The 27,379-nt window shown below is 37.2% G+C and overlaps 1 protein-coding gene and 1 long non-coding RNA gene across 2 annotated transcripts; both read left to right on the top strand.

The window, feature by feature from the left end:
* The first annotated feature begins 1,916 nt into the window (after positions 1–1,916).
* LOC115920325 (protein MTSS 2-like) lies at positions 1,917–15,748 on the top strand. The gene is made up of 3 exons (XM_030975898.1): positions 1,917–2,403; positions 12,263–12,324; positions 15,407–15,748. Exons 1-3 carry the CDS (start codon positions 2,335–2,337, stop codon positions 15,498–15,500), a joined length of 225 nt encoding a protein of 74 aa, XP_030831758.1. The 5' UTR covers positions 1,917–2,334; the 3' UTR covers positions 15,501–15,748.
* Positions 15,749–15,790: 42 nt separating this feature from the next.
* LOC115920321 lies at positions 15,791–17,427 on the top strand. Its single transcript, XR_004062335.1, has 2 exons — positions 15,791–15,908; positions 16,420–17,427. It is a non-coding gene; the product is annotated as an uncharacterized LOC115920321 (long non-coding RNA).
* Positions 17,428–27,379: the final 9,952 nt, after the last annotated feature.

The raw sequence follows: 27,379 nt of genomic DNA, 5'->3' as shown, positions 1-27,379 counted from the left end.
TTGTTTGAGCAAAAACCGATCAAAATAAGTTATGAATTGGTAATGTTGGGAAGGAGAATGCCTTTTTTTGTGATTCATGGAAGAGAAGAAGAAAAAAACACCAGAAATTCATACGACTTTCAGTACCAATTGCAATTTGTGAACATGAAAAACAAAATTGTTTTCTTCTTCTAAGTGGAAAACAAGTTTTAGTTACAGTATCAGTTTATTCTTTCCATATTTCACACGATACAAACATTACTATATAAAACAATACTTTGTAAATTATAATTCATGCCATAGGAATTTTAGTACCAATTGCAATTGTGTTAACATGAAAAACAAACTGTTTCTTTCTCCAAAGTGGGAAACAAGTTTCAGTTTCAGTATCAGTTTATATTTTTTTCCTTCATATTCCACATTATACAAATATTACAATATATATAACAATACTTTGTCAATTATAATCACAAGAAGGAAAATTAGATACATGTTACAAATTTAGTTGTTGAAGAAGATGAATATATTTATTTGAAAGTGAAATATGATGAAACCTATATGAGCAAAGCTCGTAAAAAAATCATAGGTTCCGTACAAAATATGAAGAAGAAGAAGATCGTCGATAATTTGACATGGCGCGATGAGAAAGATATATATATTTTTTTTAATGCAATATATACCCTGTTGGTCATAAAGGTGGAATAATTTTATTTTAGCCCAGTCTCATGATTTTGACAATGATTTATTCTTATAGATCTAAATAATAGTATACATTTCCTAGATGTTATTGAATAATAGTTGGCAGTGTTTGTTTTACGTGACTGCTAGAGCATGTGTATGCTACTATGCTTATCAACTAGGGAACCTACGGCCCTTAAGCCATACTGACAGTAATAAGGATTAATACCTCACAAAATGGCACTACAAGACACATCGATCCTGGGGCCTCACAGTACTGTTTACTGGAGGCCATTACTTGACCACTGAATCATGACTGTACGCAGCGGGGGCTAGCGTAGGGGGCAACCCCCACAAATAAACAAAAAACAAAAAGAAAAGTGCAATTAATTATTAGTAATTCTTTGCATTTTGCCCCGATCCCCTACATAAAAAATATCTTCTGTGTGGCCATGCCTTGAACCATAATGCATGGCCGTACAGAGGAATTTTCTTCAAATTATCCTTTAATATCTTGAAACTAATAATGGCATAAACTATAAACATAAGGAATCACTATCAAGATGTTGATTACAGAGACACAACAACAAACAAATCATGCCCTTCCCCTGTCTTATACCTCATAATTACCCTCTTTTTAAGAATACATTAGATTATGTCATAACTCGTAATACAAGTAAAGAGCATTTTCTACTTCCTTTATCACCTTTTCGATGGTTTTCTAACAGAGACACCGAAATTGACGATGCAGCTCAATTATTTTGATCTATCATCTACATGTACCGTGTAGTAGGATTCTAGATGATATACATTCTGATTTGTTTTTCTTTGAGTCTTCATTGTTCAAAACGATTTAAAAAACGCAATTACAGAGTAAATGCATGACAACAACAACAACAACAACTATTCATAGAATTACACAAAGCATTGCATGTATAATTTGAATGAGATAATAAAGGGAAGTGTAAACTAAACACAAAGATCGATGGGCTCCACTGGCACTTTTTGAAATGTAAAGGGACTTTTTTTTCTTCTTCGATAGAAAAAATTCTAAAATCTTGTTGGATTTCAGTTGAGCCCTTAAAATCATCAATATACGGAATTAAAATCGGAATTTACAAACATAAACAAAGTATCAAAAAACAGAAACACAGCACCGGTATTTAGATGTCTATGTGCTTGTAATATCCGCGAGCGCGCAGTACATGTGCATTATCCGCGGGCGCACTATCCGGCCGTACGTACGTGCGCTCGTTCCCTACATGGCACTCGCGTTTTCAACGTTGATGGTGTTGCGGACTTCTCCCAAGTTACCACGTCAATGTCGGATTTTCGAAGAAACTTATGTGAATTTTGGGCGATGAATATCACAAACACTTCATGATTGTGAAAACTCAGTCGGCAGCTCGTTTTGCAAAACAGTGGAGTATCGTTTGAACTTGTAATCTCTCTCGAGGAACGGGTAGCGGACTTCGTTCCAGCTGCAGCCGACGCCGCGGCCGGTGCGGTAGCGCGAAGGGACACAGAGAGCCCAGCGGTCTAGTCTCAGGAGTAGCGAGTAAATTGGAACAACACAAACAAAAGATCTGGGACTTCCTCTCCCCAACCTCGCCTCGTGGAGTTTTGGTGTGGATATTTAAGTTATTTCTATAAAACAAACAGGAAAATATTGTGACAATGGAAGGGAGTGAAAGGGATTGCAGTGTTCTTGGAGGCTTATTCCAGAGTGTGATTAATGATATGAAGGTGAGTAGATCTAGAGAGAATTGAGTTAGTCTAGACTGACACTTTCGACATTAAAAGAATTATAAAATATAAATGAACATGATGAAGAATATAATGGCAAGTGTTTAAAATATAAGTCTCTGATTGAAAGACTATAGTTGACCTGTAATTTTTTATGAAACAAGACTATCCTGTGCAGTATGCTCTAAAAATAAATTCCTCATGATCATGTTAATCAATTTGGCTCAATTTTGAGGTCAGAAAAAAAAAAATCAGTTCAATCTTAAAACTTTAAAAGTTGAAGTTGAGAATCAGTGAGATTCCAAAATGACAGTCTCTTAGAATATTCAGTTTTAATCATACAACTTTTATTATGACATGGATTTCAATGGCAAAAGAAAGCAATTTTATTCATAAATTGATCAAATGTTCCCATCAAGTCTAATCTGCCTGTGCTGCGTCTGTAACTCCTTTTGGAGGATATTGCTGCAGCTACAGTACAAACGTTCTACTCCTAGTACTACACTCTGCAGACTTCGGTGTATCTCTCCCACCTAAAGAGATCAACAAAACAAGGAGGGGGCGGGGAGCATCTATAACAATGAAGTTTTAGCAGCCTTCATTGCAAGTTCTGGCCGCACCTCAAGAAATGCAGCCATGTTCACTTTGAATTACATTGTGAATTGTGATATGATTTATATTTCATTGTCTCTCTGGAAAGAATGCCTTTTTAGAAGGTGATTGAGGGATTAATCAAATACAAGTATAACAAAATGTTTGAATTGTGTTGATGTGAAGTCACTGTCTCATTACATTCATGTGGTCTAGACTAAGGTAAGGCTTTCAGGCAGTTTTCTTTTCATTTCCTGAATCGTCATTTATTACTACCATCACATTACACTCGTCTTCTATTCATTGGACTAGCGAATCAATTTAGAAAACAGCTGGGTGGGTGCAGTGAGGACATCTTTTGAATACACGTGCACCAACAAAGGAATTAATACTCAGGTGAACAATTCATGTAGGCTGTGAAAACCCACACAGGTACTTTGTCTTTCCAGTTGAGTGGGTTTTAAAAAGTAGAGGAAAACAGCTAGCTCAGGATATCATTGTCTGCCCTTTATTATCCAGCCTGTGTTAAGTAGCTTTTACTTTAGTATGGTTTACCTTCAGGATTCCAAGGAGGGTTAACGATTAAGTTTTTTTTAGAAAGACAGTGAACCTATGTCCTGTTAATATTTATGGGGTTCAAGATACTTTACTTGCTTGTAAGTAGAAAACAAAATGTCAAATGTAAAAAAAAAAATTGATTCCTCCTTTCTGTCGTAGAAATTGAACACATGTACATGTACACAGTACCTGTACATTTTTTAAAAAGACAATAAACATTCATTTGAATGTGTTGGTCTTATCATGGCATATTTTATGCATTGGACGCCTGATGTGGGCTTATATTGGATTTACAGTGTTAGTGCTTGTTTAATTTGTTTATCCACTTGAGTAAGCATGTGCTCGTTCAAATAAAATAAAGCAGACAGTATACATGTACATGTGTTAGTCATATTTTCTGTTATTTAACTTTAGGTGACCTTTGGACTCTGCGTCCACAACTGAACAACAGAACAACAGAAAGATAATCATTGACTGGATGTACTGAATGCGTGTCAGTTTTGAATTTGAATAACCACAAAAATAGAGTGGTTTTAAAGTTGTACACCTGTACATACAATGTGTGTAATGCAGTAAGAATGCTCTGAATGTAATAATGTAATGATTTCAAATGAATTTTGATTAGTGGAGTTGTGAAGATAACTGTATAAATTGGCAATGAAGATAATTATCAGAATCATTTGTACACTACACAGTCACATCATAAAAGATGTGTCTTCTTGATTGTTGATGATAATATATTCCTTCAGAAGGATTTAACAACATGCTTTCAGTGAATTATATGTTGTACATTTATGGCATTGGTAGAAATGTTAATTAATTGGGAGAGTACAGTATAGTCGCGGGGTAGCAAATGACATAAAATTGTGTTTTGATTTTGAGTGCAAAAATTCTACCTTTATTCAAATCAGTGTGAAGTCGGGATAGACATTACCTTAAACAAATCTTGAATGCTGATTTCCATAAGGACTTTAATCCATATCCTTTCCCACATACTGTACATGTCGAGGCAATGCCCTTCTAGTTCTCAATAAACAAAGTGAACAGTTTCACACCTTTGTTTCAAGAGCATAATGAAGACACATGTGATGTGAAGCAAAAAAAAAAAAAGCTGGCCATATTTCTCTTCATTGGAATTGATTTCAACCCAGGGAATAATTGTTAATGGACTCATGAGCAATATGCACCTTTCTATTAAAAGCTGAGTTCACAGGGAGGTCACACAGCGTGGGCTTAAATTGCCAATTGAAGCATACAGCTCTGACCATCCAATATGACTTTGAGCAGATACACTGAATACGTCGTTGTTGTTGTGGAGCCTACCTTTTTTACTTTCTTTTTCCCTAATTTGTCCACAAGACTGAAGTTGCAATAAAGGCGTATGGCAGTAATATTGATAGATTTAATAGTGAAATTATTTATGATCTCAGTGAATTACTAAATTTAAATTGGAACTGTGTTGCAAATGTTCACATTGTACACCGTGTACAGTATTATACAGTGTACATATATAGTACAATATTTGATTGAAATGAAATTGATTTGATTGAAAATTGAAATAGTGTTCTACCTACATTGTATGTGTACATTATCTAGTATGCCTAAATATGCAAACTGTGCTAGAATAAGTCTTCTTGTCAACATAGTCTGTATTTTTCTGCATTGTTGATTAGATTATGCTAATTGACTTTGATTTCCAAAAATTGTCAATCGTATTAAATAAGACTTAGAGTGAATGTTTCCAGGCAAATCTACATGTATTCATTCGCAATTTCATTAAGCATCAATCTCTTAATGTGCAAAGTGGATGTCCGCTCCTTAATTTATGGGTTGTGTGTAATTTGGTCTATGGATGCCAAAGCACAGACAAAATGTCAAGGAGATTAGTGATTCTTTTTTATGGCACACCGAGATATATGCACGTCATCATGAATGCAGTGCTGTGGGAAGCCTTTATTGATTTCTAGTACCGTCTGTGGACAATGAAATATTCATATTTCAAACATCCGCCTGGTACTAATGTACCACACTGCATGTGTACATACTAGTTACGTATGTGCTTACTATATTGGTGTGTGCATGCTTGACATAATGATATGGGTGGGGGGGGGGGGGGGGCATCCAGTCATGGAGTGGGACGTTTGGCAGGTTGTGTTAATATTATTTGATCCTTTTTCCATTTGATATTGATTGTTAAAGATCTTAGTTTTAGACAGGTAATATTATTTCACTCTCTTTTTACGGTGTTCAGTGTGAAAATATTGATTATTTGGACTGAAATGAAATCTTGAAAAAATTAAGCTAAAAAATGCATATAATTAAAAAATCGACTGAGAGAGACAGAGAAAAAAAAAACATTTTCAGTTCCATAACGAGGACCTGTACATCACATGTACAGGTTTAATCTTGTGTACATACAAAGTACATTGTGCCATTTTGTACATGTAGATGTAGATGTAGATGTACATGTACATGTATGTATGAGGATAATAACCACATATAATGTACATGTATTCCCCACCCCCTCATAAACTGTACTGGGTACTCAATTTGACATACACTGTCTTTCACTATTAAAACTGATTGTAAAAACAGAAAAATGTCAAAATTTGGATTTTTGCTGAACATGTAAATTTTCTACTGTACATGTATCATGTATGCAAAGTATGTACAATGTACGTGTACTTGAAAGTACCCCATTGGACACAAACAAAAAATAGGAACTCAAACGAACTGCTTGACTGAATACTACTGTATGATGTTGCCTCTACGGCTTTCCCATACGATCCTCACTGTCATCTTGCTTCACTTCATTTCAGCTGATCAAATAGTAAGCTACTCTGCTTCTGTACAACCCATAGTCTGGATTCCACAAAAGAGAATCCATTTTTTTCTTTCACTTGAAAGTATTTGTTGATTTTTTACCTTCAACTTCTTGTCATCCTGTACAATATTCATTTTAAAATCCAGGAGCTAAGCATTTTTTTTCTAGTATTTTATACTTGACTGTCTTCTTGATTTTCTGATCATTTTACATGTTTATGTACATGTATGTTCAGGATGTAATGTACATTTAATTCTTTATAATGAAATTTACTTTTCTCTTTGATGTTTTGAACATCCATTACCAAGTCTAAAAAGTCTGAATTTTATTGAAAGAAGGATCTACAGGATGTCCATAGAGGCTTACATGTCCATGTACATAGTCATGAACACAAAATGAAGGGATTCATTTATTCGTTTATTAAAAAAAACGACAAAGGGCTAACAGCTGGTGATACATGTATGTCCCATCAAGTAGATTCAAGTGCTCTTAAATCTCCTTGGTCCTATCATGGACCTCTTACAATGTACATTTTGTAGGTCCATGGTCCCGTAGACACTAGTAATGGCAGCTACTGTAAATGAAAAAGATAAAAGAGATTTCTGTCATCTGGTTTAATAAATAAATTTATGTAATCTGCATGATGTAACTATCAACTCTGAAAACTCTTTATATCCAGTACATTCAATTCAACTTTTAACCCTGGGATAATATTACCCAAGACACACATTTTACCAAGGATATCTCCTTGATTTTACGCAAGCATCTATTAAAGATAAAGTTGAGTCCTGGTCATGCGATTGCATTTTGAAAGAAATGTTGTGGAATCGATCAGAAAAGGTTGATCATCTAGCATATGTACAGTAAGTCTTTGTGTGGATTTGCAAGGTTCTGAAATTATCAAAATGATAAGAAATTTGGCCAAGTCTTCGTAAAGTTAAAAGCACTGTATACACAGAAGGAAGTATACACGAACAAGCGGCGTAAAAATCTTTCCTGATTTTTACGATGTTACATGCCCAATTTAGAATATCAAGGCATTTCAAGAGCCATGCTTTTCAGGGAATATCTTTTATCTGATGCTCTTCCATACTTGCATAATACAATGATAACGCTCACAAATTATTGTTCACCTCTTCCCAGAACTCAACCTTTTCTTTAAGTCCGAGCTCTCTCAATCGAAATCACTCCTCATCTCTCCCTTGTGTCAAAGCAATGGAAATGGTCGATCATTTGCATTAATGGCTGCTTTATAATGGGGCTCCAATTGCTCCCCTGATAACCATCCCAGGTGACGTCTTATCTAGCTAGTCTTATCGCCCTCATTTGGAATGGAAAATGATGTTCTGCTCCAGGGGTTTTGGATGATCGTCGCGAGACCTGGGAGGCTCGTAATCATCTCAAGCAGTCGGATCATAATGCAATTCAAATTGATTCAACTTGATTTTGTGAAATAATTGCTCCTATTTTATCCTTAAAAAAGCAGTGTTGGTTTTATACTCCTACTTATATTTGTGTGCAAGTAAGTCAGGCTTAATACTTTCTTGTTTTTGGCTCCATCAAAATATACCAGTATTAAAGCTTTTCACATATTTTCCATTAACTTAGTTTTTTAATAATAATTGCTCTTATTTGACTCATTGAAATGCTATGTAGACTTAAGCATGTACATGTCCGCGATCAAATTATGCAAGTAACATGGCCACTTGCTCTCTTTCCTTTTACATCCATCGAAAAATGATTGGTTGGCGCTTTTCAGTGTCCTACAGTATATGCCTACATGCATGTGTGATGCATTGTTAAAGCTTCCAATCAATTTTCTATTAACTCAATTTTTGTAATAATTGCTCTTATTTGACCTATAAAAACCAACGTACAATGTAGGAGTACTACATGTACATGTACATTAACATGTGCATGCTCATATACTGTATGCAAGTCTTTCCTTGTGCCTCCATCGAAATACGATGTTCTTTTTTTTTTTTTTTTTTTTTAAGTTTCGATTTATGCCCCTCCACCTGGCACTATGCCTAGCAATGTCTCCCAGCTCAGTAATCGGTGTGATGACTTACCACTTGGAAACTAGAACAACACTCCAATTTGTCTGTCATCTTGGTTTGAAAGTAATCTTTGTAATAGATCTCAATATACATGTATATTCATCCAAGTTTAACACATGGTGTACCACAAGGTTCTATCCTAGGTCCTCTACTGTTTTTAATTTACTTTAATGATCTTACACATTATTCTAAAACAACATTGTTACTATTATTTGTGACTAGTTCACAAGCACAAATCGGCGCCTTCAGTTAAATCACCTTCCTGCTTTTTCACACGGCCAAAAAAAAAAAAAAAAAAAAAAAAAAAATGATTTTTTAATTTTTATTTTTTTTAATTTAATTTTTTAAAATAAATCGTTTAACCGAAAACCGTCCGGTTTTGACAGGCGGTTAAACGGAATTGGAGATATCCGTGATGTTACAGCACTAGGCAAAACAGTTAAAGGTAAAGACCAGTTATGGTCATGCGATTGCATTGTGAAAGAAACGTTGTGGAATCGAAAATCAGAAAAGGTTGATCATCTAGCATCTAGCATCTGCAAGGTTCTGGAATCATCAAAATGATAAGAAATTTGGCCCATTCTTCGTAAAGTTACAAGCACTATACACAGAAAGATGTATATGGGACTACCCTATATCTCTCACAGACCATGAGAGAAACAAATTTACCAAATATATGAATTAGTAGGCGGTTTCCCGGCAAATTTTTTATCATCATGTATTAGTCAAAACATATTCTTTCACATGATTGGTAATGAGAGCTTCCATTTCATTTTTTGAAATTGGGTCGTTTCCAATACTGGTCTTTACCTTTAAAATATGATGACGTAAAATGTATAATACGCTTCACACTTCTGCATCTTACATGTATGACACAGAGCGCAGTGCATACGTGCTAGTCCGTAGTTGTGCTCTGTTGCCATTCATTTTTACACGTTAAAAAGCAGCGGCTGCTTTTTTGCGGTTTTGCCGCGCCATATCTGAACGAGCCTTTACGCTTTTGCCGCCATCAAAAAAGAGCGCTCGATGTCGAGCCACTAGCGTCATGTGCCCACGTGTCATGCATTGTTGAAGCTTCCAGTGTATTTTCCAATTAGTGTTCCACTCTCTTATTACTCTGTCAAGTACACGATGCCTTGTCTCCCGAGCCCGGTTCACACTTGTGGCCCGGTTGCCTAGCAACAGACATTTAATGGGCCATCGTCCCCATGTACTCGTCGCCATGTAGTCTTGAATGCTATGCAAATGAACTGTAAGCTGAGGAAATGTGGTGGAAACCTAATCATGCATATACCTGCCACAGCCTCAACATTTTTGAATTTGTACCGGCACTTTGTGTCGCACTACTGTTGTACATGTACATGTACATGTACATGAAGTTTTCATTGCTGAAACATTACACTTTTAAAGGATTCATACATTGTATGTAGTGGACTAGCCTTTTGTATTTGTGTCAAAATAACCAGACTTGTCAGTTTCTGTTTAGATGGAATATATTTTTTGTTTTCTTCCAGGTAAACTGTAACACAGATTTACTTGGGTGTATGCTATCCTTAATTGCTTTGTTTCTTGTGGACAAGGTATGCTTGCAATTTTTCCTTTTTCTGGTTAGGGAAGTGAAATCTAGGTCAAGCAATAAAGAATGCAGTTCATCAGAGTCTACTTTGACTGTACAATCTTTATGGAATTCAACTTAAATGTACAGTAATTACCAAATTTGTCCTATCACATGATCAGGGGAAAACCCCCCAGAGCTTTATTGCATGTTTTTTTTTTTTTTTACTGTTAATGAGTGTTGTCAATAGCATATTTATTTCATATCAGTATGAAAGGTAGACTATGTGAGCAGGCCCTCGATAGCACTCAAGCCATCTCAGTGACATCACGATGCGCCCCCGACAGAGCCCCATCCAAAGACCATACCGTCTGTGGACTCATGCTATCGATGAGTAGGAGCGCATCCCTGAGATGCATAAAATGTTAATTGCTATCTATGTGATGGCGGGACATCATAAAACCCGGGGATGGGACATTTTTACTTTTAGGGGGTAAGCCGCCGTCGTCTCCCATCCCGCTACCAGCCACCAGCTAATGGAGTACGGGGCTAGAGTGCGCGGCTTCGCTGTTTATGGCTGAATATGATCACGAACGTGTGACAAGGTTACCTCCCGAAACGTGCATTTGCTGCAGATTTGCCATAATTAAAGTGAAATCGAGCATGAGTCATGGATTTCATGTCTTCGTTTATAGGATGGGGTGGAAATTCAGGAAACCGAAAAGTGCTACATTTTTAGTAGTGAAATGTAATGTGCATATAATGTAATGTACAGGTGTAGTTCTGGTTTTACTCATTCCTACAAATCTAAGATAGATGTACTTTGTATCTACGTTATACAATCTGTACAATTCTGTTGTGTACTTTTATTGTACTTTCATAATATTTCAAAGTACCTGGTAATGTGAAAATATTATTCTAGAGAGTAGAGAGAATACTATGTGCATTATTTTTCCATTTATTTTTTAAACATTTTTCCTTAAGTCCCAACAAACTACAGTGTATATAGTTAATGGGAAATCCCAAGGATGCCAATTCAAACCCACTCACTAATTCATATTCCAAATTGCTTTCAAATTGCTAAAAAGACCATTTTGTACTTGTACACACCTACACTTTTAAGTATGAATAATCTTTCATTAGGCACAAGATGGAAAATGAAAGCCCCATTCTCAATCCCCCTATCTACATTGTACATGTAACAGCTGCTATCTAATGTACATGTAAATATTTAACTCTTAAACAAAATATTCAATAAAGAATTTATATTGAAGCTCCTGAAGAAAACATCAATGTATTTGAACCTTGATATAAATGTACAGGTACAGGTGTACAGTATGCAATGTGTAATTAATTTGTTTGGTTTTTTGTTATTTCATGTCAAATTTGGTAATTCTTTGTTCATGCTACAGTACTAAGAGTCTGTCCACCTTCCAAGTTTCGTGAATGAGGAGGCAAATTAATGTTGATATGATGTACCATTTTGAATGGACTAATAATAAAGCAGGACTTGTATGTTTAGAAATTTGTAACCCATGGATAGAATTTCCCTTCCAATTTTGATAATGAAAGAGCAACATTGCAGTTGACCTTACAATTGATATTTGAGAGGTACAAATGTACATGAGATGTTGAATGCTTGTTATGGAAAAGGATTGTACGGTCCAGGAAAATGTCTACACGTAAAGATGATCTGTAGAAGATGATCTTTAGTAGATATGGACTTTGCTTCTGTGAGTGTAACATACATGTACTTGGTGGCAATTCTGTGATATATTTTTTTTTTTACCCTCAACATGATAATTAATGTAGCAAACACTTTCAAAATGGTTGCTAGAAAGTTGCTGGGAAACCAATTGTTGCTTGTGGCATTATAAAATGACACATACAGTGTACATGTAAGGGTAGTGCGTGTCATATTTCTGTATAATTTAATACGAAGATCGATTGTGCTTACGGGATTTTGTTGCACGCAGGTACTTTTTTCATCTCACTCGCCATTCATTTACATGTGAAACACAGTTTCATTTGGCTGTGTCGTGTGAACATCAACCCCCACCGATTCAGATTTGAACTTGGGATCTTCTAGTTTTAAGACCACTGCTCTATTTAAAACTCTTACTGTAGCTATCATGTCTTTTGAAGCAGATGTATTATAAGGATTGTGTCATATTTTTGATGCTGCTATTCTTTTTCATCAGGGTTCATCATGATGTATTCCTTGGATTATACATGTACCTGCTATATCTTTTTATTTTCTCTTTTTTACAGTCACATTCACCTCTATGGGATGATTTCTCCAGCAAGGCAGGCAAGCTCCACACACAACTCAGGTATGTTTTAACTTCCCCATTCAATACTTCTCAGATCATACAGTAGTAGGAGTAGTGTAGTACAGTTGTGCTGGTAGTGATAGTGGTGGTAGTAGTAGTATACAGTATATGTAATTGTTGTAGTAGTAGAAGTAGCAGTAGCAGTAGCAGTAGCAACAACTAGAAATAGACATTTCATCTGTTTGGAGCCAGAAGGGTGTTTACTCAAACATTTAAACACAAAGTTAATACCCTTCTGGCTCTCAATTCGTGATTTGCGTCCTTTGCTTGCTATTCATCAAAAGTCGTACTGCAAGAGGCTGTTTGTGTACAGTACCCTGAAATATGAGCTTCAGCATAATAGAACTGCAAAAGGTTTCATTTCCAGGAGCTCACTGCCTTATAAATTACACATTCCTCCTTGTTTACAATATTGCCCTCCCCCAAATACTCCTTGTTGATTTCTTGTACATTTCTGAAATTTCCCAAACTTTCCTTTGTTACACACCCTTTTTTGTGTGAATTTCACTGTGCATATCTACTTACTGTGTGAGTTTCAAACTTTTAATCAAACTTTTATCTTACTGGTTAAAGTCAAGTAAAGTTCAATATTCAGATAATAGTACATTTACATGCAAATTTTCATCTGGAGTACTCTGTGTCCTGGTCTTTGTCAATACTTGCATACATTATGCATGTAGGCCTGCCAGTCACCTTTAACGTACGTGTGAAGGGCTACATGTGCGTTGAACACATGAACAGCACACATTAGCTAAACAGATGTTGACCAATTGTTAATTTACAGCTGTTTAGTAACATGTGCGGCATTTGTTGATATTAGCACCTTCCTACAAACACATGTGCTGTGCAGAACAAAAGTGAGTCTTTTAATCGCCTCTACTTGCTATGTGTGTCTGAAATGTCGTGATATGATTTCCTGTTCGTTAGTTTGGGAATGAAAAGAAGAAATAGAGTGACATATGGTCCTCTCGTTTCAGTTGATATTCATTTTATTGCAATGGGCAATCATTTCCATGTCTGATTTAAAATGGAGGTTACAGTACTTAGTTTTCATAAGATTATATGACGAAGATTTATGAACGCCGCATGTTATTTGAAATTGCGAATCATGATTTTTCTCCAGAACAAAAGATTTTAATTACGTTTGTCTGTTACGCTTGGATGCTTCAGAAGAATCACTGGAAATTGAAGGAGATGAGACACATCAAAATTTTGTGTAAAGAGAAAGATTCACATAGATGACATGCGGCATGAATCTTTCATTAGTCGGAAACAAAACATGAATTAGGCGGGATTCTTGGGCAAACACGGAATAAAAGCAAACATTTACGAGACGATCCTTGGAGTGATTACTGTCACGGAAGCAGAATGCACGCTCGGCCAATTTTGTCACTGGCAGGGCAGATTGCTTACATTTAGCCCGCTTCACTAATTCTCTGTCATAATCATACAGCTTGCTCGGCCTTTCGTATCCACAATTTATACAAAAAGATGAGTCATCTCTTAGTGAACAATCTTTCATGATTTATGGCGGTATAAGAGGGAAATAAAAGCGGTCGTATATCAAGGCAGTTATGATGACATTTTGGGCTTAGATTCATTTCCTATCTATGTATCTAAATACGTACTCTAGGGGATGTCGAGGGGGGTTTAATAATTAGACATAGCGGAGAGGAGAGTGTAGTACCCCTCTTCTAATATGGTTCAAGTCTCGTTTTACCCATGATATTGAAAAGTTACTGGCTTGCCATTGACTGGCGTCCCATTGTTGTGCGTTGTATCGTTTTGCCCTCTTACCGGCAACAGTAACAAGCTGTGCATAGCCACGAGGGGTCAGGCTAATGAAACTTAATTTAATTGCATACTGTCTACCCCATGGCTCTGTGTGCAACGAAGAGTAAATCCAGTCGGAGGAAATTATGTGCAGTTCAATTTATTGGTTACATGTATGTCTGCCACATTTTATTAGTGACAGTGAATGCTAGCATACAAGTACATATAAATGACTCTAAGGATTCAAACAGAATGAGTATGACCTGAAAACTTATTGAATAGTCAATATAATGTGTATTTTCATGAATTTAATTATCAATCAACCTGACGTTTTTTTCCCCAAGCTCTATATATGAAACCTGAAACTGTAAGATCACTTTTGAAAAACATTTTTTAGTCACAAAAGGTTTGTGACCAACATGTATGCATCATACTTCAGAGATGCTTAAACCGTCCCTGATAATTAGATTTTTGATAGATTGGAAAGATTATTCCTATTATGCTGTATGCTATTGATAGAAACCTCCCTGATTTCTGAATGTAAAGGTTGGCACATCTGATACTTGCTCAATCACCTAAATGACAAAATATGAAATACAGATCCTGTATCATAATCAATTATATGAACCTCATATTTTATGCTCTTAAAAATTGAGATGAACAGAAGAGATCCTGTGTATAAGAGATTTGGTTTGAAAGTTGAAACGCAACTGAAACTATGGACATCCATCGCACGTGTATATTTATCTGCAAAGAGGCCTGTTTAAAGGTTCATACATCCTACAGCACAGTGAGATAATACATGGTCCTTCTGGTTTATTGAGACATTAGGCCTGTCCTCATCGGCTCGAGAACGCCAAATAGCCTGCTATTTCTGATTTGGGAAATAATCCCGAAGTTACAAATCGCGTCCTCATCAGCTCGGAACTCGAACTCGACCTCGAGCTTGGGATATTAGCTTGAGATATTTGCTCAGCGTTCACACTAGTGTGAGTCTTCGGGCTGGTGAAGACGCATCGGACAAATAGCGGGATATTTTGCAAACTAGCCCTAGATATCTTGGGATGATTATCTCAACCAAATATCCCGCTAATTGCATCTTCGGGCTGATGAAAACACAAATTAACTGGATAATTTGCGATCGAGATAGTTCGATTAGCGGGTTATTTGGTTATCTCAAGCTGATGAGGACAGGCCTATTGACAGTACAGATAGCCTACTGTCAGATGCCTTGACTCTGATGTCATCTTATCATTAATCATCCAATCTCTTTATTTTTCTGTTTCTCTTTCCTTGTTTGTGTGTTTAGGGCCACCATCACAGTCCTGTCAGCGTTCTTGGATGCATTCCAGCGGCTGGCCGATGCTGCTACCAATACAAGAGGTAGGCACTGGGGTATTTGATAGGCTCATATGAATACAATACAATCTGGATTCTGTAGGCTCACACACAATACAATATGTGGGACATGTAGCCCTACATCTTATTTTTGAATGACATATTTATTCTCTTTAGGTGGATGATAAGAGTAACTATTCTTGACAAACTTACAAAGGAAATGACCATGTCTTTAAACAGCTCAGTTTGAATTGCATATTATAGTCTGTTGCTGGTTTCATGAAAGAACATTTGGAAGGTTTTTCTTTTAAAGCATGGCACTCTGCCTGCGCAGCAAACCAAGAGAGAATCTGTAGAATGAAAGATATGGACCATTTCTTGCTTTATCATAAAACTGCAATTATTGAACTTTTCTATGAGTCCCATGATCATGCTCTGTTCAGAGCCAAATGAGGGTTAGCTCTATGTTAAAGGTATTACAAAGTTTTGGTATGGGGTCATAAATTTGGTTCAAATTAACATATTGGAAGCATATGCGTTCCTACAATATTCATTGATCGTTGTCGCGGTTGAAATCGAGTCTAAAGTTATGAAATTGTAAATAATTAAATCTTTATCTTGTATAGCTCCCTCTCAAGGTCAAGATCTTCATTTAGCTATGAAACAATGTTTCTTGACCAAAATCGACCGATTAGCTATTCCCGTTCGGAAATTATATATCACAACTACATATTCTGAGATTTTCATGGTCGCAGCTACCATCGTACGGCCATAGGCGGTATTTCATTTGAAATTTATCAAAATTTACCGGGAGTACCGGTAAATTTTTATATTCAATTTTTCTCGAAAACAGAAGTATTTTTGGGGCTAATTTTTTTAGTGCTTATAATACATCCACAGGGGCATCCAAATATATAAAAATTGTGAAGATTCACTATACACCCAATTTTCAAAATTTCCCAAAACTTTGTATTACCTTTAAAGTATACGAGTTGACACCCATCTGGTTCAAAAATGTTATTTATGTACGAGCATATCATTCAGGTGATGATCATGGAGTTCAATTCACTGTCTTGCCTAAAAATTAAAAACAACCGCACAGAGCTATGATATGGAAAATATGAATTGAAATATCAGACAAAAAAGGTTGCATAACAAACTTGAAATGACATAAATATTTTGAATACCTCACAAAATGCAATTGACATTTCTTAGAGCATATTACAAGTTTCATAATCGTTACATGGGTCATTCAATTAATCCTTATAAACTAAAAATAGCAGGTCAGATGAGCGTGTTTAAGCTAATGGACTTATGTAATATATTCCCTGATGCACGCAAGCCTGCGTCAGCAGTGATGGTGATGAGTATTAGCTTTCGCCTGAACTATTCATGAACTTGAGGCTAGCAATGAAAGCACTAAATATAGCTGATATTTCAACTAATCCACGTTGTATATATCATGCGGTTGGAACTTACAGTAATATCCAGGATATTAAATGTTGATTGAAAAAATATACAGGCATACACGGCGGCGATGACTAAAACAAAGGGAATCGCGAACAGTCAGATTAACGGCAATTTGGAATACATGCTTTATATTTGCGGTAGGACGTCCAGTATCCACAATTGTACGTGCACAGACTAATTTTAATAGAAAAGCTGCATTATGAATTTACCTGATTTGAAAGTAAGCAGTTTGTGGAGTAGATGAAAAATGAGTCATCAATTATTGCATAGGAAGATATTTATTTCTCTTTTTTCATCATAGTCTATTCAGTTGATGACAAAATTGGATTCATAAACAATTCATGCAATGATTTTATGAATTGTATTGTATACAGAACAAAAGGTCATTGTACTGCAAATTGATTATACCCAGTAAATGGAATTACATTTTGTATTGTGCTGAGCATACAAAAATGAATTAATTGATTTGAGAATAAGTCAGTTATGGCATTTTAATCATTGAAATTTGTTTTTCATGAAGAGGAGAAAGAGAGAGAGAGAGAGAGAGAGAGAGAGAGAAAAAGAGAGAGAGAGAGAAAAAGAGAGAAAAGGAGAGATAGAGAGAGAGAGAGAGAGAGAGAGAGAGAGGGGGGGGGGGGGGAGAAGAAGATAAAATAATGCTAATTTTCAGGCTGCATTTTACCAGCTTCCCCTTGTAAACCCCCCATTTTTGCGGTGTATTTTTGATTATTGGGGAGCATGTTTTCCCAACAGCTCAAAGCTTTAATCCACTTAACACCAACAATGGTGATACTGTTATACTAACAATGAACTACAAATAGGATCAATCAGTACTCCGGGCAAGATATGAAATGCTGAGTGAGTTGGCAACAGGGCTGGAGTCGAGCTTAATTGCGTGCTTTAATCATACATGTAATTACAGTGTATATTGTGTGCGTGAGAAGTAAGGCTTTGCATCCATGGGTTTCATGAAAATAATGTTCATTTTTGTTAGGCTTGCAGAGAGAGAGAGAGAGAGAGAGAGAGAGAGAGAAAGAGAGAGAAAAAATATTGTAAACGTATAAATCTGTGAATTGTGTACATGAGTTGTGTAGCTCCTGGTTCCAGCCTTGCCAGGTGCTTACGTCCTTAGACAAGGTGTTTCATCGACAACTTTCTCGAACCAATTGGTACCTGGCAATACCAAGGTACTACTACTGCTACTAATAATAATTGCAGGACCCCAGGAAGACAAATATCAACACCGATGAGGCTACCCTGGATAAAGAAGATGATTATAAATCAAACCTAGTCACTGCATAATAGCGCAGATGGATATTATGTGATCTATGCAGGCCCCAACGCATTGAAATGAAGATGCATATTTAATGAGATGACACTTTCGCTGACCCCCTTCAAACTCATAATTGGTTTGGTGATTATCCCTTGAAGAAGACATGTACATTATCCAGTTATGTAATCTGCACTCCAAGTTAACACTTTATTTCTTCTAGTGAAGAATGGTAGTGCGAAAGAGGTGTATTATGCAATTATTGCTCTATGAATAATTATCTTACGACTGCTCTTGCTTTGCTAGATGTAATATCCTTCCAATGGTAATAACATGCACCCCAGGTTGAGCTATTTTTGACAGCTTACGGCTGGCCTCTTTTATGTATTCTGCAGATAGAGCTGTCTTATTATCTCATCTTCATTAGTGTGCAGTCTTGACTAATTAATTGAGTATCCTGTTGTTGGCTAGTCCTGGTGGGTTGGCGTAATATAATACTTGGTTTAAATATTGTAAGGGGGTCAAAGCTGGTGAAATTATAATACAATGGGAAGTACCCTGTTTGCATGCCTGTTGAAAGGGATCAAGAAACAATTGAATGGAAATTTGGGAGGGGGGGGGGGAGACTAATCTGCAAGTACAAGCCTCAGGGAGCTTGGTTGCTGTTGGCAACCAAGACTTGTTTTTTTATCAAGTGGTAAAGAGTGAGAGAAGGACAGTTCAAAAGTACATTTTAAGTTATTTATATAATAGATTTGGGCTTGTACAATATTGAATACCCGTAACGAGAAAGAACTCTATTATGTTGTTAGCATATATCGATAGGACACTTGTACGGTACATCAGTTTGCTTTAGCATCTGTGTGTGATTAAGCACTGCTGTAAAGGATGGTAATATATAATTTTACAAAATGTATAGGCCTGTTTGCTTGCATTGTGAAGTATCATATTAAAGAATGCACCGGTGAATCTTACATCAAGGAAAACCTTTTCAAAATGTGAAAGAATGACAGTCCTTTGTTGAAACTTGATGTCCTTTGAAACGTGAAGCGTAATTTTATACCAGCAGATTCAATAAAGTATATGCATGCTTCATGAGAGTGCGTGCCCTTCTGCAAATTATGTACTACTTTATCCTGAAAAAGGATGCATTAGTGCATTGGACGTGCTAAAGGGCTGATATTTTTAGGTAATTTAGGCTTATATTTAGAAGTTATTATCTAATCTTCGTGGACAAGGCGGGTTCAGGCTTATTTTTCAATGGAGCTTCTAAAATGCTTCTTTGAACACTCTCTTAATATGATGCGTGGGTTGTACCCTTACTTGTTTTTGCTTAAGTTTTTTCCTTCAAATGATGGTAATTATTTCATTTTTATTGACTCCTTTGATAAGCTTTTTGTGCTGTCAGCAGAAAAGACACACTTTCTCCATGGTTACCAGTAGATGTTTTTGCTTAAGTTTTTTTCTTCAAGTTTTTTTCTTCAAATGCTGGTAATTATTTCATTTTAATGACGACGTTTATGGCTTTTCTTTCGTAACAGAAAGTGCATTCTGCAGAAAAGACACACTTTCTCCATGGTTACAAACTGTTGATAAAAACAAATTGCAGATACTATAGTGTCTACAATTATACATTTTCTACTTGAAAGAAACCTACATGTAGAAACCAAGCAGTGGAGGAAGACCGAACCAAGGATAGTAGATAAACGGCATTGTCCCCCCCTCCCCCATCCCACCCCATCCCCCTGCCCAGTCCCCACACCATAAACACAGATGCATGGACGTCTCCAACGGGGAAGCTGTAAATCTCGTCATTGTAGCCGACAAATTTGGTAGATTGATTTCAAGAGTCAGGGCTGCAGAAAATTCCTGCCATTCTTAGTAATGAGCATGGCTTTAGCAGATGCCTGGGCCCTGTATAATGCGAGGGGTGCCTCGCTACATCTTGGGGTTCTGTTCTGCAAATGCGACAAATGCGACAAACATGGTTTTTGACTTGTTCGCTATTTATATTTTACGAGGTGTAATGCTTTGATGTTTGCTAATGCTCATTTGGATTTGTACAAATTGTAGCATGATTAATATCCAAGGTGTGAATCTGTAATTTATGGCCATCATGGTTGTCATGGGACGAACATTAACTTGGTAGGATGCATCTGCAAACTGTAGACATTCATGTTCGATGTACATGTAGTCATGTACATGTATGTAACAAATGATTTTGGTTCATCAAAGATATTTTTGTTGACATCCTTTAAGCATTAACCCTTTGCTTACGGGAACCTGGTGATCCCAGTGCTAAGCCTATGGGACCGATACAATTCAGGAGACAACGGGTTAAGATGATATTAATTAACCAATATATTGAAGGTATGCATATCATTTTATAATTCAAATGTATTTTGCATATGATGTTGATAATAAAATATAATTTAATGAATATTGGATAGGGACCGTGAAGTTATTAGAACAGAAAATACACTGTTACCCCTAGCATTTTGAAAGTTTTGTTCTACTATTCTCATATTATTTTAATTAAACAAATGATTAAATGACAGATATTAATCAAATCACAAACGTGCGTTTATGACCCTGAACTTGAGGGCAATGTAATTGTGGTAGCTTTGATTATATTTCCCCTTTCTGATAGAGATACTGCTAATGGCCATAGGTGTCCAGGGTCCCCTTTATTAAACCTCCCATCTCCTCTCTGTCTACTAGCTGCTTCTCAAGGAACCGTGTAAAGATAATTACTCTCCGTGTCGAGCGTTGGGGTATCCAGTCGCCGGCGAACGCAAACTCCCCGATTTAATCAAGCCGAAGAAATGGCTTACTTTCGTCTGCAAATTAATTTGATAACCACATGCCTGTGCCTCACGCGCACTGGAACCTCCAATCAGAGGTTAATTCATTCCATGCGAATCTAGTCCATGTGCATGTGTGTACACAAGCTCATTTGCACATGCCCTTACAGTGTATGTAGCCTACATAAGCCGAGCTGGGCCGTTCTGTCAGTCATTGCGTACTCGTCTTGCGCTCATTGCCGGGCATGCTCGAGTACTCCCGAAATATTTTCAATTCGGTTAAGTAGATGGGCCGGTAATTTTTCCCCGACCGGATTTAGTGGGGAGGAATATGGAATTGATTGATAAATATTGGCAATATGTTGCTGTATTTGAAGAAGGTTTTTTTTGCGGGATTAGTCTGGTCTGTATTGGTTCCGAGCCAAAATGCGGTCTACGGGTCGGCATCTTGATTGGGGTAAAATTACGATGTCTCCAATAGGAGAAAGACTTTTGGGTTTTGATGAGTGAATTATGGTTTCTTGATCTTAGAAGGCTGGTCTCCAATGGATCTTGAACGACTTCACTGAGAGCAAATGTTTCCTTTGAAGCTGAATAAAATCTAATGTATTCATTGCATTACGTTTGTATGGATATCGTTTCCAAACCAGGGGATTTAATGCCCGGCAGCTTGCATTTGCTTCATGTTGTTAGTTCAACACTGATTTAAAAAAATGTTGTATGACATTACTGTGCATCTGCTTTGTGTTTCAAATACCTTACCAGAGAAATATCAGTTTTGGAAAAAGTTTGATGTAAATTTAATCATTTTGTATTCTAATCATAAAAATTTGGCCAGTCTGCGATATCATCCTCCTTTATTTACCACTAATTGCAAAATACTGTGTTTGGAGTATAGCCCAAATCAGCTCCGCTATGACAGGCACTGGGCAGCTACAACAAAATGCCTGTGATAGGTAGTAGTCTACACTATGTTCTGTTCAGACTCTTCTCTGTTCTTTCACCACTCCTGTTGGGGGGGGGGGGGGGGGGGTTCATCCATGTCTTCAACTTGGGTTTGACCTCTGCATGCACTGAGTGGGCTTCCATCATTGCTGGCCTCAAGTTATCCAGGTTAGGAAGCCAGGGGTTGAGTCAATGAGGACGGATACACTGACCTGGTTGTGAGGGTGCATTTCTGCTGATGAGTGATGTGTCTTTGGGGATATCCTCTACCCTTGCTCCTAGACCTGCTTTGTTGTAGATAAGCTCTGTTGTTATTAGACAATACCAATTAACCCATCAAAGGAGGAGAGAAATCAATTTTGAAACCTCGTAGCACTACTCCCAAAAAAGAACATTCAAGAAGTTGCCACCTGTATTAAATCATCATTCAAAGTCACATATTTGCTGACTAAAAATAATGTTTTTACGTTTTTCAACAAAGGCTTGTTTCTTTCGTTGTGTATATTCGTAAGGAGCTTGTTTCTATTGTTGTGTATTTTCATATGGCTTGATGATGTTTGTACAGGGTCGGCGAATCAGTTCACACTTCCATCTCTGCAGTCAAAGGAACATATTGTCAAGAAAGTATGTGTCATTTCAAAAAATCTCATGTTATCATGTGAAAGATTTGGCTATCAGCATCTGTCACTGATACCAAGGAACTTCAGGTTTATTCCAGGGTTTATCTCTCTTCTCATCCCTTGCTAAACAGATACAGAGTAAGAAAGTTGTTTAGGCGATGTGTGGGAGAGCTATTTATAGGGTGGAACAGAGATATGAGATGCGATAATGTATATCACTTTTCTCCAGTAGATAATTTGGTGTCCTGATGACAACAACCTTAGAAAACCTGAAGCCGATAAACACGGCCATTTCAACTTTGGATTCAGAAGGCATTCTTGATTCAGTGTTTCTTTCAGTTCAGTTTCTTTCTAACTGACATGTATATGGTGCTATTTGTGAAATGGTATTCAAAGAGCTAGACAGATGTTAATGTACCGGTATCTATTAAAGTTCTACATGTATATTGTCTTTAATGCCCTTCTAGCTTTACATGAAACGTTCCTGTTCGAGAAGTTCCTTCACCCTCCTCTCCACAAGGCATCAAACATTTCTATTATTTGACCAGCTTGCATTCTCCTCCCTGCCTGCCAAGATTGTCTGCGCTTATAGGTTTAGCGGCCGGCAAGTTTGAAAGGGCATGGAACTTCCTCTGAACTTGAGTAAATGCTTCCTCTAAATCCACAGTAAATCCTTTCCTCTGTTTAAATCCTCAAGTAGCCTTCTATGGGTTAATCCCATTTCGTCAGCTTTGTGGCCACCGGACTGTTTTAACAAGATTCTGGGTTATTAGACCAATGCAGCTACATGTAGGGTTCAATACACTGGCAAGGAGACTGCATGGGTTTGTGCTTGCAATAATGACAATGCTGATTGCTGGTCAGGGTAAAAAAGGATTACATCTTAACAATTGTGCCGAGATTGTATGCTTTACAATGCAAGCCAATGACTGAGAATGATCGTAATGGTTACTCTTTTCTCATCTACGGACAAACCAGTCTTAGCCTTGTCTATGTGCTAATGTAATCCTTGTCTCTTTTGATATACATGTAATGGGAATAATTTTCACCTCAATAGATAAGTAAATAGTGTTCATGAAGGATTATTTTCATTGCTTTTCTACTTCAAGACAGCAAAATAGACATAGCTGGAGAGAGAGGGCATGAGGACACATTAAGATGAAAATTAAAATTAAATCTGACAGCTTGATTGTATCATGTCTTTTTGATCATGGATCATCATGCAATGCACCACATAGCCTTTATTGCTTTGCGAAAAACTTCCTCCTTTTCCTATTGGCGGTTGAAACGATTTCCTTTTTGATGGTCTGTCAAAATTTGATTGTATCCTCTGTCTGAACTCTGAATCCTATGCTGCTTTAATTTACAATGTCTCGATCTAACCCTCCTCAGTTTGTTTGAACTTGTATGACCGTCAAATAAGAAGTGGAGAAAAAGAATATATACTGGATGTTAGGATGACATGCCCCCCCCATAAATCCTCCCACCCATATGGTGTTATGTTAATTGAATTGCCCTCGCCTCCCCTTTGAAACGTACAGGTACAGGTTGCCGTGTATGATACGACTGCAAATTTGGTCTAAAACTAAAAGCAGTCATGATACATAATCAATTTCTGACCCTGTGTTTTAGACGAGTTATGTAACATGGCCATGTTTGACCATTCGTTGAAAGCTGATATAAATGGATGAAATTATGCTGGTGGGGTGTATGCATGGAAAGTGCCAGTCATAGGTCTTAAATTGATGTAATATGATAGCTAACTAATTTAGATAACTTTTAATCAACTGTGCTAAAAAAAATATAGGGACCGTTAAACTGTTATGGCCCTATAGCTATAGCTTAATGTATTCATGAGGCAAAAATCAATCCAGAGTAGTGTGGACAGTAAGGAAAACGAAACCAAAGTGAAATATTCTTTAAAATTCAAATGTATACAATTTGAAACAGCTTTTTATAAACTTTGAACGAAAGTGCTAAATATAACTTCTTTCATTTTCACTTTGAAAAATTGTACTTTTGGAAGGCATGGAGATAGCATCTGGACTCGTTCTTTGGTGCAATGCCAGAGCTGAATGTGCGTTTGTTCTCAGTGTTTTTTTGCAATTTCAAAGACACAGCCCAAATTGATATCTCTTTCACATGTTTAGTGTTATGACATGTAAAAACAAATAGAGAATCCTGCTGGAGAACATCTGCCCTGATTGGTCCATGGCAGTGAACTTTGACCTCTGGGTGACCTCAGGTGCCTCCCTCAGAGGCTGTCCCCCACACAATGAACAAAGGCTGGATGAAAGTGCATGTCCAGGGTCGACAGGAGGTTTGTTTAGTCTGCTCTTCACACCCAGTTGCATATGGCTTCATCATGTTTATGTCAGCAAACAACATGGAGGTGAGTGTCAGGAAGCACCTCGAGATATAGATGTACATATGATGTAACATGAAGATGATTTCGATACCTTACTGTCCTTTTGAAAACGAGCGTTATCGACTTCAAAACAAATTGAACATAAAAACAAACAAACACAAATCTAACAAACAAAAACAACAAATAAACAAACAAATTGCTAACCGACATCGAGGCCTCTCTTTTTTTAAATTAAACCCTTTTATTTCGCAGTTCTGTTTATAATTCAGCAGATTTGTTGCAGTGCGACATGGACTGATAATGTTTTTCATCTGAACCTTATTTCTATTTCTCTATTCATTAGTTAGAGAGATTTTTCCGTTTGTTTTCCGTTTGCTTCGTGTGCACAGGAATTTGACAATTTACCCTCTCTGGGATAAGCAATTGTTTTTTAAATGCAAAATAAAATAGTATAAATGAAAATATTATCCTACAAGAGACCCAAGAGACCATATTTTGTGACACTGAGGTCTGCTCGAAGAATAGCAAACCCTGGTAGAAAGAAGTCGTCCAGAAAAATAGCCCTGGGTTCTCTGAGCTGCAGAACCACAAATGTGGCTTTGATTCGGATGTTTGATTTGTTGAGTAAAGGTCATTGTTTTTCCAAACTTTCACCCTAACTCAATACATATGCCTCCAAAGATGCCAGCAAGTTGACTGTTTCCACTTCTTTTTTGGGGTCAGTTGGGTTCCTGTTGATTTGAATCCAGCAAAAAAGGTAAATGCTACAAAATCATAATTTGGTATTGATGGGAATTACATACATAGTTCAAGTTTAACAACTTTTTCATAGAAGTGTATCAGCTTTTACCTGTATTATTTACAAACTGTTAGGCTCTGAAAAAACTTGATTCTGTCTTGAGTGTAGAGCATCAAAATAGATCAGAATAATAACGTGGTCTCATGAAGAAACTATTACTGAGGGAAATATAATATCTGACTATTTGTGCCAAATATTCTGTTTTTTTATGGAGAGATGTGTATTTATGCAGGGATGGCTCAAGAAGATGATTCATAGGAGAGAAAAACAGGTGACTGTATGCCCACATTCACACTTAAAAAAGTGAGTACAGGAGGTATCATCTTAAAGTGCGCTCACAGGAGCCTTAGGACACAACTGCACCAGGAAACATTCGCGAAAGAGGTGTTCCACCTAACCTCTATCAAAAGGTAGTCCCTTTGCACAATGTAGAGGTGTCGTGGTCGAGTGGATATGTCACCGGACTGTGGTTCAAGTCCCGCCGCGGCACTAATGTCCTTTGGCAAGACATTGATCTACATTTGCCACTCTCCACCCAGGTGTTAAAATGGGTACCCGGTAGGATGCGAAAGCTAATGTGGTTTGATTAGCAATGGCGCTTGTAAAATGGCGACTGGCTGGAATGCTCCCCGGGGAGTGGAGAATGTGCGTACCTTGTGTGTGGGTAAGCCTGAATCCGATGACCGGGGTAATAATATGTTCCGCGCCTCGAAACAAGTATTAGGCGCATTATAAATGTGAGCTATTATTATTATTATTATATGACTTGAAAGCACTCGATCTACTCATTGTGCAAAGTTAAACATGCTATCAAAAGTCATTTAAGGCACGCCGCTAGGAGCATCTTCTTTCTAATGTGAATGGGTCTATTTTGTATCTGAATTTGAAAGAATTGCATTTTTCATCATGCAATCTATAGTTGAAAACCACAGCCACACTTGCCCTTTCCCACCCTCCAAAGTTCCTCCATGACCTGGGTACTCATATTTTTCAAGCCCCTTCAGAATTTGCATCATACTTCATAAATTGTTGGCCATTCCACTTCAGAGGTAATGCATCACAATGGCAGAACTCTGCTGCCCCCCCCCCCACAATCCCTCATTTCATATGCACTGGGATGTTTGTGAATGGGGGTCAGTGAATTTTGATAGTAAGCATCGGTATCCTTCCGCTCTACCCCTGTCCGAATGCATGCAGTCCCATGGACGGAGAGAGAATCATGACTTGAATACCAATGGTGGAGGAAGGGATGATTAATGCCGACCCGTCGAGGTTCAAGGGGGATGGAGATATGGGATGATAACGTGAAAGATTTTTGCTCCTTTGTGGGGCCTCTCTTTGTACTTTGCATGAGCCAGGCAGCATTCCGTTTCTGTAATTTTGATGACCCCCCCCCCTTCCTGCAATGAAGGTATAGAAAATTATAATTATATATGAACCTGCATAATCAATTTAGCCAATTACACCAAGCTTTTTGTTTAATTTTTAAATTGGCTCACGCATCTTCTTTATTGGAATAGAAATTGTTTTGTTCACGTTTCTGTGTCTCTCAAAAAGTGTTTATTTCTACATCAAACCTAGTGATCGACCAGGAGAAATCAAGAGGAAAACTAGCATGATATGAAAGGCAACTGTTAAACATGCTGATTTGTGCACAGCTGTGGACCT

The sequence above is a fragment of the Strongylocentrotus purpuratus genome, unplaced genomic scaffold, assembly GCF_000002235.5.
Source record: "Strongylocentrotus purpuratus isolate Spur 01 unplaced genomic scaffold, Spur_5.0 spur5_scaffold_8, whole genome shotgun sequence".
Classification (NCBI taxonomy): Eukaryota; Metazoa; Echinodermata; class Echinoidea; order Camarodonta; family Strongylocentrotidae; genus Strongylocentrotus; species Strongylocentrotus purpuratus.
Note: the sequence above shows the minus strand (reverse complement) of the source record. Positions and strands in the feature narration are given on the sequence as shown.